Below are 13,097 nucleotides of genomic sequence, written 5' to 3'. Positions count from 1 at the left end.
GTCTTTTCATGTCTGATCCCATGACTTGAACATTACTCTTCAAATTCCCTTGACGTGTACTCACCTCCATTGTCACTTCAGAGACGCTTTAGCTTTCGACCGGTCTCCCTTTCCACCAGAGCATGAAACTTCTGGAAAACTTGAAACACCCGATCTTTGGTTTTCAAGATATAAACCGACAATTTACGTGAAGCATCATCAATAAAAGTAACAAAATATTTGTTACTGCCCGCCGATTCAATTTTCATTGGACCACAAATATCAGAATATACTAAATCAAGCATATTCAATTTTCTTTCAGACGATGTCTGAAATGAGACTCTATGTTGCTTACCAAGTAAACAGTAGTCACAAGGTTTTACTGTTGTACCTTTGGCAAAAGAGATGAGTGATTTCCTGGAAAGAATCTGCAATCCCTTCTCGCTCATATAGCCCATTCTTTTGTGCCTCAAATCTGTAGAAATCTCGTCTTGTGCCGCGTTCAATTCATCTCGGCATATTTCTGCATTTGTCCTGTACAACGTGCCACAAGCAACTCCCTTTGCTATCACCAATGATCCCTTGGTGAGTCTCCACTTTTGATTTGCAAAACAGTTCTCGTACCTATCTCGGTCCAAAGCAATTCCCGAGATCAAGTTCATCCTCAAATCAGGTACATGCTGCACGTCTTTTAGAACTAATGTGCATCCGTCATTTGTCATTATAAATATGTCACCAATCCCCACAATCTTTGAGTAACTTGTGTTACCCATTTTCACAGTGTCGAAATCACCTGCTACATATCTGCAAAAAAGATCTCTTACCGGTATGGCATGGTAACATGCTGCTGCGTCAACCACCCATTCCGACTCTGGACCTGCCAAGTGCACACACTCCTCTTCATCATTCATGAAGAGAACAACATTACCATTGTTTTGTACTGTGGCGATTGTGTTGTCGTCATTCTTCTGGCCACTGCTTTCACCTTTTACCTTCCCTAGATTTGGGCAGTCTCTTTTGAAGTGACCTAGTTGATCGCAATTGTAGTAATTTCTGGCTTTTGACATTGATCGGTTGTTGGACTTCCCACGAGCTCCAGATCTACCATGATTGCTTGAACTCCTTTGGTAACTCTTGCCTCTACCTTCTGTGATGAGAGCCTGCCCTTGATTTTCAAGCTTCTTTCTCATCTTCTCATTGAGTAGAAGAGCCAATGTGACATCTTTCAACTCAATGGTAGTCTTATCGTGCAGGATGGTTGTTGCCAAATTATCGTACGAAGATGGCAACGAGTTCAACAACAAGATGTCTTTATCTTCTTCCTAGATTTTCACTCCGAGGTTGGCGAGCTGTGTGATTAATCCGTTAAAAAAATTTTAATGTGACAAAAAATTCGTACCTTTACCTATGTGTAGGGCGTATAGCTGCCTTTTTCAGGTACAATTTATTTGTCAGCATTTTGGACATGTTTAGGCTTTCCAACCTTGTCCAAATGCCACATGCGGTGTCTTCATCAATGATGTTATTTACCACATCATTTGGTAAGTGCAACCTGATTGCATTAGCAGCCTTTTCATCCAAGCCACCCCAATCCTCCGCTTTTATGGTATCAGGCTTTTTGGCATCAGCATCTAGCACCTTGTATAATCTCTGTTTAATGAGCAGATCCCTCATCATTTTTTGCCATGTTGAGAAACCGATATCTCCATTGAATTTTGCTACGTGGTACTTTACATCGGAATTTTTTTTTGTTCACCAAGTATAGTACTACCGATGGTGAGTAGTATTTCTGTGACGAGCAGAATCTGTGTTCTGATACCAGTTGTTGGGAATAACCCCCCCTACCCCCCCCCCCCCCCCCGCCCCCACAGAAACGATAATAAAAGCGGAACAATAATGTAGCACTGAGATATGGTAATCAACAAGAATAAAAGAGTGACAACGACACCAAGATTTTTACGTGAAAAATCATTCTGAATAAGGGAAAAAACCACGACCCCGAGAGGAGCAACTGATATCACTATAGTAAGGAATTTTATACTTTGTAGGTCCGAGTAAAATACTACAAATACCACTACAACACTTAAAAAAAATAACCCTCTTTTGATATTTCACCTCACTACAATATCGCTCACACTCTCTATTTTCCTCACAGGCTATTTTCTTATACCTTGTCTGTGATGCCTCACTCTTTCTTTCTCTCTTTTGTTGGTGTATCTGAAGAAGTGAGAAAGCTCTCCTTTTACAAGGCAAAAGAGCCGTGGGCTCAAAGTATTCTATAGGAGGATTAAAATCCTCCTCCACACATATCAAAACTTGGTCCCCAGGAATGAACAATAGTCAAGTATTGTTATATAGGCACATGTCTATATTGATGGGATGGACCCCACAATAAACTCCAGTTAATGAAGACCTCCATTCTCATTTGGTTGCATTCACGACTTTGAGCATTCAAAATTATTAGTGAATCCTTTGAGAAAATATTTATGCAGGATACTTACCTGAATGGTACCGTGCTTAAGGCATGGTTTGTCAAATTCCTGAGGATTTTGATCCACCCATTGGTTGTGGTATTTGCGAAGTTCCTTAAAATCCAGTATAAATACTTAAAACACTTTTTATTTATTTTCATCTAATTGGGAAAAGGAAAAAAAATAAGGGTTGTTGGTTTTTTAAACTATGGGGCAGCAAAAATATTAAAAATATTGATTGAAATGTCTCTCAATAATTTTATTAAGCATAACAAGGCTTTAAAGCCATTTAGGAACAAAAAATTTCACATAATTAAAAATTTTAAAAACCTAAAATATCTCAACTAACTTAAACAATCTAACAGAAATTTAAATTTGAAATTAATCCTAAAACTAAGCAACTTATTATGCTAAAAAAAGTTACTGCACTAACTGAAAGCAACAAAGTCTCAACACTTCTCCTTTGCTTCAGTTGCTGCAATTTAAATGTTGCTCCTCCTCAATTCTGGCTTCTGTTGTTTGTGCTTCGAATATTGTTTTGAGCATCGCTGAAATAGCACACTTTCGTAGTGCAATTCCTTTTCTTATTTTCTTCTTTCTTTGTCGTCTTATGGTTTTGTGCATAAAAAATACCCTTATTGACCCTGTCTTATTTGATATCTCTTTTGAAAAGTTTTTTTTTTTTTAGCAAATCCACTAGGCGAGGTGCCTAGGGCTAGTTTTATTAATAATAAAAAGCAAACCACATAGGAAGAGTACAAATAAGGGGGACAATAGCACCAATAGTGTTGCCTCTATGCCTTGGCTATATAATCACTCCTCTGCGCCTCACATTGCCTTATGATGGCAGCCCCATGTAGAGGATCATGGTGTAGCTGCCGGCAAAGTCTCACGAGGGCATATAATCTCATAGCCGTTTGGATATCTTCCCAAAGGCATAGGACATGAGCAATCACATACTGGGCTAAACCTTACCTTACAAATCCTATTGAAGCATAGAAAATACCTCATCTATCAGCAAGTATGAAGAAAAAATGAACTACTAATAACTAAGTACTCTATGATCATCACAAAGTTTATAACATACTCTGTGATGATGTTACAACTGATGATACTTAACATGTGATAAAATAACACAATGTAAAAAATTGAGTCTTGCCTCTCTTTTTTCAACCTTGTGCACTCTTCAATTTGTATCTCCTTGGCTTCCTCTTCAAATATCTTCAATATGTATGTAAAATGCATCATTTCTTTTTGGAGCGATTGGACCTGGTTGAAGTGGTTGAGGCAGCCACTTTTTGCTTTGCGACTCTCATGGGGAGTCGCCTAATGTTAACTTCCTCATTTACCTTGTCGTCCCAGCTATGTTGCCTCTCGTGATTCTTCTTCTTGTTTTTAGTGGATCCACTTCTCATATGTCTAGGTGAAAGATCTCCCTCCCTAGCTACATTTTTAAAGGATACATCCAGGAGTTCTTCTTCTTCCCCTTCTTCATAAAAACCCTGCCCCATATCTGCACCAAATGCATCAATAGGATTATATCTTGGCACTAGCGCTTCTTGCTCATTCCTCTGATTATCAAGAGCTCTCAAACTCTCCATGTCATGAGACACAAGAGCTTGGAGTATGTTTGTAGGAGTCAAGTTAAATTTCATATTGATTGCATTTGTATTTGTTTCCTTTCCAGTAGCTACAATGTAGGGTATCACCATACCATCAGATGGGACTTCAATCTCCTTTGAACCTGCTGCCTTAGAGTGCAATTGTTGCTGTCCAGATGGTATAAAAACTGTTGCATTTGGACTTAGACCTCTCTTTTTTGGCAAGATAGTAGAGGAAATTGAAAGCTGCTCCACGACTGCCTCACCCTTTGCTCCCAAATTTTTCTGTCCAGAATCGTCACCTGAGCATTGGGCTGCCGCATCGTCACTATCGTCATGGAAGCTATCTGCATAATCTTCTTCTTCCTCCTCTTCAGCTTTCTCACCCCAGGTCTTACGATTAACAAAAATTTCACTCGCCGCAACTTGTTGATCCTTAGAACTAGTCTTCTCATTTGTAGAATGAAAGTGCTGCCATACCATTCTCCACATGTTGATTGCTTCCTGTACATATCAATTGCTGCCCCGAATCACCTCCTTGCTCACCAAAAGACGCCATATATTTTAAAGGAACCTCATGAACCGAGGTATTCAGAGTAACCAATGGAGCCTTGATCTTTGGAGTGGTATGCATTAACATAGCCGCCTGGGATTCCTTTATCATATTAGCTAATTCTCGACCGGAGAATTGTAGTGTTGGTACAGCTTCACCAGGTATTTGGATATTAAGATCATCAACAGAAACTATTTTTGTCGAACCATGTACTCGAGCACCTATTTATTTTGAAGTTTGCTGCTGCACCTCACTGCCTGAAGAGTTAGTTTTTCCAGTTATTAGCCTTTCCTCATCACAAATCTGTTGCTTCGTATTCCTGGCCTCCTTCGAATCTTGCTCATGTTCATTCACCAAAGCATCAAAGGAGTTCGAAACACCAATGGTCTTTGATGATAAAATCTGATTTTGAAGACCTGGAGATTTCTTTTTGCTGGGTGTACGATTCATCACTGTCCAGTCCTTGCTCTTTGTAGCAGAGTTGATGGGATTTGTAGCAGATTTCCTTGCCTGCCCAGCACCTTTAGCCATTGAAAGCCCAACCTTAGGTGTATCTAGATCCACCTTTGTAGTCATAGTACCAGTAGGTGTCAAAGCTCCAGGTGCAGCCTGCTCAATTCCAGCTGCAATTTTGTTTGCCTGCTCAGCTTTCTCCAGAGCTGCCCTAACACCTGAAACATCTGTACCTTGCCCCTCATCATGTACAGCAGTAGCACCTGCTGGTTTTTCAGCTGCCGTAGTAGATATAACAACTGCTGGTTTTCCAGGTACTGCAATAACACCTGTAATAGGTACACTTTTCTCAGCACCAATTGCCTCGTGCAACCTCGCCAAAACTGTAGAAGCAGGGACATCATATGTTGGTTTAGATGGATCCTTCTCTGTAGTTAAGGCAGCAACTTTAGGTTGCTCAATATCAACCATCCTTTGCTGCACTATCTGCCCTTCACTTGCACCAGTTATCCCTCTTCTTTCGTTTATAATTTGTCTCAAGTCCCCTTGAAACTTCTCCACATCCGCTTGATCATCACATTCCTCAGCTTCTACATTCAATCCACTATCACGACTCCTTGTCAAAATAAAACGACACATGCTTTCATCATGTCCTTGACGTTTGCAACATGTGCAGTATAGAGGCAGGTTATCATATACAATCTGCTGAACAGTTTCAACTATTTTTCCAGTGACTTTATTCAAGAATTGCAACTTTATTTCCTTTGGATGTTTGTGTAGTAAATCTAGGATAACTCTTACCCTAGCTGTACTAGGTCGTGTCTTTGCTTGTGTCGCCTTATCGATTGCAATAGGTTTTCCAGCAGCAGCTGCTATGGACATTAGAGCTCTTCCTGCAAAGAGGTCAGGCGATAAATTGAGCAGCGAGATCCACACTGCTGCCATTGACGTCTCCTCTTTAGGGTTGAAACCAAGTGTCCATAGAAAAATTCTAAGTTGATGTTCTTCCCCATTGAATGGTAGATAGTTTACAGATCTTGATAATGCCATGACAAAATCATCATATTGAGCAAAACATACCAACAGTTGCCGACGAGCGAGTAAACCTATCAAACAGTTGCCTTTTACGCCAAAGTGCTTGGGCAGTAGATTTTTCCATATCTTCAAATCTGGTGCATCTTGATTAACTTTTATGACAATGGCCTAATGTAATCCTTCCTCCCTGGCAAATTCTTCTCGTTCCTCCATAGAAAACCGTAGAGTTGGAGTTTCATGTACAAACTCGATAGGATTTAGTTTTGTTGTTGGATTGTAGATAGAACTTTTTGTCGTTAGTCTTGCAGCATAAGAAACGATGGGATTAGAATTAGTCTCTCCCACAGCCATAGGCTGGGGAGAGAGCTGGTCGTCCATGGCAGCCTCTAGTTCTCCATAACGCCTAGAGAGAGAGGAGAGAGGAGAGAGCGTTTTTTTCATGTCATGTCTTTTTGACAGTATCTGATTCTGGACAATGATCAGATTTTCAAGGATTGATCGTATGGATTGTTCTTCCGTTACAACATTCAATATATCATAGGTTTTGAGATATGATTTTATTTTCACTGAGCAAATCCGATTGTTTTCGCCAGTGAAAGTTTGTGGGGCATTCAAAGAGAGACTACTGCTTGCCATGTTTGAAAATGGGTTTAAAATTTGATATTGGTTAAAAATGATTTGAAAATGGTTCTTTGGAAGAACTCACAGATCCCGCAAGACCAATGAAGCTCTTGATACCACTGTTGGTTTTTTAAAATATGAGGCAGCAAAAATATTAAAAATATTGATTGAAAATGTCTCCCAATAATTTTATTAAGCATAACAAGGCTTTAAATAGCCATTTAGGAACAAAAAATTCACATAATTTAAAATTCAAAAAACCTAAAATATCTCAACTAACTTATACAATCTAATAGAAATTTAAATTTGAAATTAATCATAAAACTAAACAACTTATTATGCTAAAAAAAATTACTGCACTAACTGAAAGCAACAAAATCTCTAACAGTTAAATACAAAACCAATGATACGGTCAATTCAGTCTTTACGTCAAATTTGCGGCTCATGCTTAATTTCAAATGGAGATTTTGGCCATAAAAAAAAGATTGGAATTTTGATAATCCCTTCAATAAAGTATGTTATTATCTTCTTTCATCTAACTTCCACGATTCAAGCTTTTTCACTATACGTGCATGGCTGCAGATACCTCTATGATGCAGCTAAAGATTGAACCTTGTGAATCCAATATTGTCTTATTCCAAAATTATCTGATGATTTCAATTGTCGAAAATGCTCATTACCTGCAACATCTTCCACATTATTTTATCAAGAAATGGTAAGTATACTCTTTTATTTCAAAATCATTTTTCCCCATGACTCTTTTCATCTTCGCACGTTGCAAGCATGTAATTTATCGACGTGTTAATGAGAAAGTAATTAAGATGGTTTATATTTTATCTTTGGGAAATAACTAAAGGCTGGATTTAGATTAAGTCACAAATATGTGTAGATTAATGAACAAATGAAACCTTTGTGGATGTTTCCCCCCAGATTTGTACGCTATGCAATCTGTAATTTTTTCTCTTCATTTCTCACATCTTTATTATATTATACAAAAAGTAGCTTATTACGTTATTGATAAATTATATTCACATATTTAGTGGATTTTTAATTACAACAATAGGGTCTGGGTCAAAGGTACTGGGTTTTGCCGAACCTGTAAGTATAACTGTAGCTCCGCCTTTGCATGTGCCAGTTTGAATATATAATGATGCTTCGATTCATCAAGCAATTATATTTGAGATGGCATACTTATTGGAAGTTGGAACCTTGCATATCTTGGCTTTATATTTTTCTTATCAGTGTGTTTTGAATATTACATATATAACATATATTTTCTTAATTGTGCAGCTATGGAACCTTTATCTTTTTCGTTGTTGTTAAAGTTATAGAACATATCAACTCAACAAGTATGTGGGAAGTTATCAGATTGATTTCTGTTGACCAGTCAATTTTTATGATGTATAACCTAGACAGAATTTGAGAAAAGTTGTCCTAAAGAATCCATTTTTTATTTTAAAGAGTGACGTTTGATAATATCGAATTCAATATATCTTTATTTTGCAACTTGCACCTATTGCAATTTTTATGTTTTACAGGAAAAGAGAAGGCAAAAATTGAGATGTTTAATCCATTATATAGCAACTTTCGAGTAAGGAAAGAGCAGTAAAGGTCAATTAATCCCGGAAACGCATGCCAAGCATACAAGTCACAAATTTGGTGAGTGATTATTGTTAATTATCACTACTAGAAATTTGGCCAAAACCGACCGCAGCCAACCGACCGATTCGGTTGGTCAAAAAACCAACCGAAACTCGGTCGGTTTTTCAAAATATTTTATATTTTTAATAATACCAACTGAAATCGATTAGTTATTTTCGCGCGAAAATGCACATAAAAAGTACAAATAAATTAAAAGAAAGTCTTAAACGAAAATGTATCAATAGTCTAGTGGTAGAATAGTATCCTGCCACAGTACTAACCCTGGTTCGGTTTTTTCTGCAGATTTTTCTTTTTGGGTTGTTTGTGAAAATTAGCTGACCGACCGAAATAGGTTGGAAATGCGACCGACTTCGGTCCTATATATTATCGACCAGCCTAATTTCGACGAATTAAGGTCAATCGGAAATCGGTTGGTTTTTCCAGTTTTTCAACCGATATCGTCGGTATTTCTGGACATTTTTAGGCATGGTTATTAACATGATAGAACATGATATAACTTGCTTTAGATGTACATGAATTGGTTTACCGACAGTAACTGGTCATGACATATTTCCATCTACTATATGAACCTTTTATCCAGGGAAGAATTCTTTTCCAACTGGCTCATCCAAGTATTTTAGTGTTTATCTTGTATTTTTAGAATGCTCTAAATTAGCTTCTTCATTACCTTTCTATTATGATTTCTCATCAGTTATCTGCCCCACACAGTTAGCAACATGAGCTTAACATATACTATTCTCTAAACAAGGCAGGTATATCCATATATATTGTCACACTCTTTTTTCTGTTTGTTCAATTTTCAGACGAGGAGATATGGTTGAGGTGCAAGCGGGTGGTGGAAACACCACGGGAGATGGAGGCCGCCATGAGGTCCTCCAATTTGCCTTACATGTGGTTCGAGGTCGATGGTTCTCACTTTTTGCCTCTTTCCTCATCATGGCTGGAGCAGGGGCTACTTACCTTTTCGGGACATATTCCAAGGAAATAAAGGGCTCTCTAGGATATGATCAGACCACGCTTAATCTCTTGGGATTCTTCAAGGATCTCGGAGCTAATGTTGGAGTTCTGTCCGGCCTGATAGCCGAGGTAACTCCAACATGGTTTGTGCTGCTAGTTGGCGCGGCCATGAACTTTACAGGTTACTTTATGATATGGCTTTCTGTCGTTGGCAAGATTTCAAAGCCAAAAGTTTGGCAAATGTGCATATACATATGCCTTGGAGCCAATTCTCAGAATTTTGCGAATACAGGAGCTCTTGTGACCTCTATTAGGAACTTCCCCGAGAGTAGAGGTAACATGATAGGCCTTTTAAAAGGATTTACAGGGCTAAGTGGAGCTATAATGACACAACTATACTTAGCTGTCTATGGAAATGATTCTCAATCACTTATCCTCTTAATTGCCTGGCTTCCGGCTGCACTATCTGTAGTATTTGTCTATACTATTCGAGAAATGAAAGTCGTTAGGCAGCTAAATCAGCAAACGGTTTTCTTCTATTGCTTGATAATATCAATTGTGTTAGCAGTGTTTCTGATGGTCATGACACTAGTCGAGAAAGCTATAGCTTTTTCCCATGCTGGCTATGTTGGAACAGCCACTGTGGCATGTGCTTTACTTTTTCTCCCTCTTTTGGTATTCATTAGAGAAGAGTTGATTCTCTGGCGTCAAAAGAAATTGCTTCTCGGTCCTCCCAAAATGGTTGCTGAGAATCCGCCAGCATTCGTGGAGAGCGAGCTGAAAGCAATCCCCGAACTACCTCAAATATCAGAAACCAAGAAAGAATTCAACTCGAAGAGCTCCTGGCTCGCGGATATTTTCTTGAATAAACCAGCTAGAGGAGAAGATTATACAATCTTACAAGCACTCCTAAGTACCGATATGTTGATTCTTTTTCTGGCTACATTCTGCGGACTTGGATCAAGCCTAACCGCAGTTGATAACTTGGGTCAGATAGGAGAATCATTAGGATATCCAACAACCACCATTAAATCCTTTGTGTCACTTCTCAGCATATGGAATTTCTTTGGGAGAATTTTTGCAGGATTTGTCTCTGAAAGCCTGCTTGTCAGGTTCAAGTTTCCTAGGCCCCTTATGATGACATTAGTCCTGTTGCTCTCGTGCATCGGCCTCCTTTTCATCGCCTTCCCCTTCCCAGGTTCAGTGTACGCGGCATCTTTAATCATTGGTTTCTCATTTGGTGCACAGTTGCCATTACTTTTTACAATCATTTCTGAGCTTTTTGGCCTGAAGTACTATTCCACATTATTCAACTGTGGGCAATTGGCTAGCCCTCTTGGATCATACATCCTGAATGTGAGAGTGACTGGACCTCTTTATGATAGAGAAGCATTGAGGGATCTTGAGAAAAAAGGCTTGACTAGAGCATCTGTCAAAGAATTGACTTGTATAGGTAACCAATGTTATCGGTTGGCTTTCATAATCTTGGCTAGTGTCACATTCTTTGGTGCTCTAGCTTCATTGATTTTGGTTGCAAGAACTCGACAATTTTACAAAGGGGATATATACAAGAAGTTTAGAGAGCAAGCAGAGGCAGCAGATACTGAAATGGCTTCACCAAACAGTACAAAGACACGGTGAGAAATCTAAGAAGTTAGGAAAAAACCATAATTAAGTCGCAGAAAAACACAAATAGCACCAAACAAAAACAATGCTGGCCTTATTTTGAGGTTTTGTTGGTACTCTTTTCTGTATATCATCATTGGACCGAGACGGGCTTACATGGATTATGAGGACTTACATGGCACAACCACATAGACACAAGGGTGATCAGTTGAATACCCTCCGTCGGAAAATTATAATGTGTATGTAGGTCAACTATAGTTACTTTTTATCGTACATGCATATTAACTAATGAACACCATAAGGATAATCCCTGGCTTGCCGCTTTATATAGTTGACTGGATACTTGCTTAGGATTTAGGAATAGCAGTAATAGTAGTAATTGTAGTAACGCTAGTTGTTACTCTTTCCTTTATATATAATATAAATATACTATGTCAGGGGAGGGAGTGTAGAAGCTACGGGTTCGGCCGAACTCAGTGACTTTGGTGCAAATCATGTATTTGTCTTAAGAAATTCATTGATTATGTATAAATTATTAATTTAGAACTCACTAACTTATAAAATTTAAAATCCCGACTCTATAGGCTTCAAATCCTTGCTCCGCTTCTATGTTGATTTAGGAATAGTAGCAGTAGTACTAGTTGTTGTTAATCTTTCCTGTATATACTGTGCTGCTATAATTTCCTTATATGTGATTACCTCTGAAGGGAAAATAGAAAATCTTTGCTGACTAATTTGCTTATCTATTCATCAGTAAAAAAAGGTTGCCTAGTTAAGTGAAAATTGGCATTAAGAATTGTGAATTTGTATGCAAATTGTTATTCTAATTTGGCGGTTAGCAGATCAGAAGTCTGGAATATTGATCACGCCCAACTCTAGTCCTAAAAAGGATAAGCGGTCGTTGCAAATATAATCCTGTCTAAAAGTCCGGAGTCGAATCCCACAGAGAACTAAGGCTTAGCTATAGCTGTTTCATATCACTAAGAAGACAAGTTTGAACAATTTTCTAAATTATAAGTATTAAGATTTATATTTCTAACTAATTAACTAGCAAATATCAGAAAGGGTTGGAGACTAAATTAAAGAGGTCTAGAGTTATGATTTCCCCAATTGTCGGAATGCTTCCAGCTATGTTCCCTACAATTTCACCTAAGTATTCTCTACCGATCGTAAGTACTTTGGTTGTCGTAATTCTCTCTCGAGCAACTACCGCAATTTACTAGATGTATTCTCTCGAACTACACTAGCTGCCATTTAATTCACCGCTCACTACGATCACACCAAGGTTTCGTTATCTCTAATCCCGCCTTTAATCCCTCCGTATTGATCTCTCACATACGTTAGGAGTGATGTTGTTCAACAACTACCTAAATATACACTTTCTCTCGAGTAGTACACACTAAATATGCACAGTCAATTGATGGCCATTCAATCAACAGCAACAAACACGTAGTTGAACAAGTAGAGTAATCCAACGGCTCAATTATATAAAAACATAACAAGAATTCATCCTCCAAAAGGTTCCATCAAAACCCTAGATAACGGGTTTAGCTACTCATACTAATAGATAAAAATTCACTATAAAAAGTCATAATCAATAATGGAATTAAGAAGAAGATGAAAACTCTTAGGGAAATTCTCTGTCTTCCTCCGGTGTTCTTGCCTCCAAAATCTCTCTAAAAACAGCTCCCTCTCTCTTCTGGGCAAATTAGGCTTGATATAGGTTTAGGTGAGTCGCATTAGAAATTACATAATTGACCCTGGACTATTGGTCTCCGTCAGCCCGTCTGCGGCTGCGGATCTGGCCGCGAATTTCGCCCAGTGTTCTGCCTTCAGTGCGTGGCTGCGCGGTCAATTCGCGGCCGCGCACCTGGAGGGGACTTCGCCGCTTTCTTTTCTTTGTCCTTTTCGACCGTGCTAACCTCCGATTGGCCTTCTACTCTCCATATTGACTCCAACACACTCTTTAGCTTCCTCATAGTTCGGAGTGGCTCCTGCAAAGCATAAAACTCTTAATTAGAGCATTTTGTTATCTTTTAGCATTCAAACATTGATAAAGTGCGGCTAAATTAGAGTGTAAATAGTATCTAAATTGCATAATTATAGCCTACTATCAGCACCCCACACTTAACCCTTTGC

At 38.6% G+C, this 13,097-nt stretch overlaps 1 protein-coding gene across 1 annotated transcript; it reads left to right on the top strand.

Annotated features, from left to right (window-relative positions):
• The first annotated feature begins 7,247 nt into the window (after nucleotides 1-7,247).
• Nucleotides 7,248-11,503, top strand: LOC109240889 (protein NUCLEAR FUSION DEFECTIVE 4-like). The gene is made up of 3 exons (XM_019407568.1): nucleotides 7,248-7,428; nucleotides 8,252-8,372; nucleotides 9,179-11,503. The coding sequence occupies exon 3, from the start codon at nucleotides 9,189-9,191 to the stop codon at nucleotides 10,971-10,973; it is 1,785 nt and encodes a 594-aa protein (XP_019263113.1). The 5' UTR covers nucleotides 7,248-7,428; nucleotides 8,252-8,372; nucleotides 9,179-9,188; the 3' UTR covers nucleotides 10,974-11,503.
• The last annotated feature ends 1,594 nt before the right edge of the window (nucleotides 11,504-13,097 follow it).

Source organism: Nicotiana attenuata, unplaced genomic scaffold (genome assembly GCF_001879085.1).
Source record: "Nicotiana attenuata strain UT unplaced genomic scaffold, NIATTr2, whole genome shotgun sequence".
In the NCBI taxonomy this organism is placed as follows: domain Eukaryota; kingdom Viridiplantae; phylum Streptophyta; class Magnoliopsida; order Solanales; family Solanaceae; genus Nicotiana; species Nicotiana attenuata.
The sequence above is the reverse complement of the archived record's forward strand: the minus strand, read 5'-3'. Positions and strand labels throughout refer to the sequence as shown.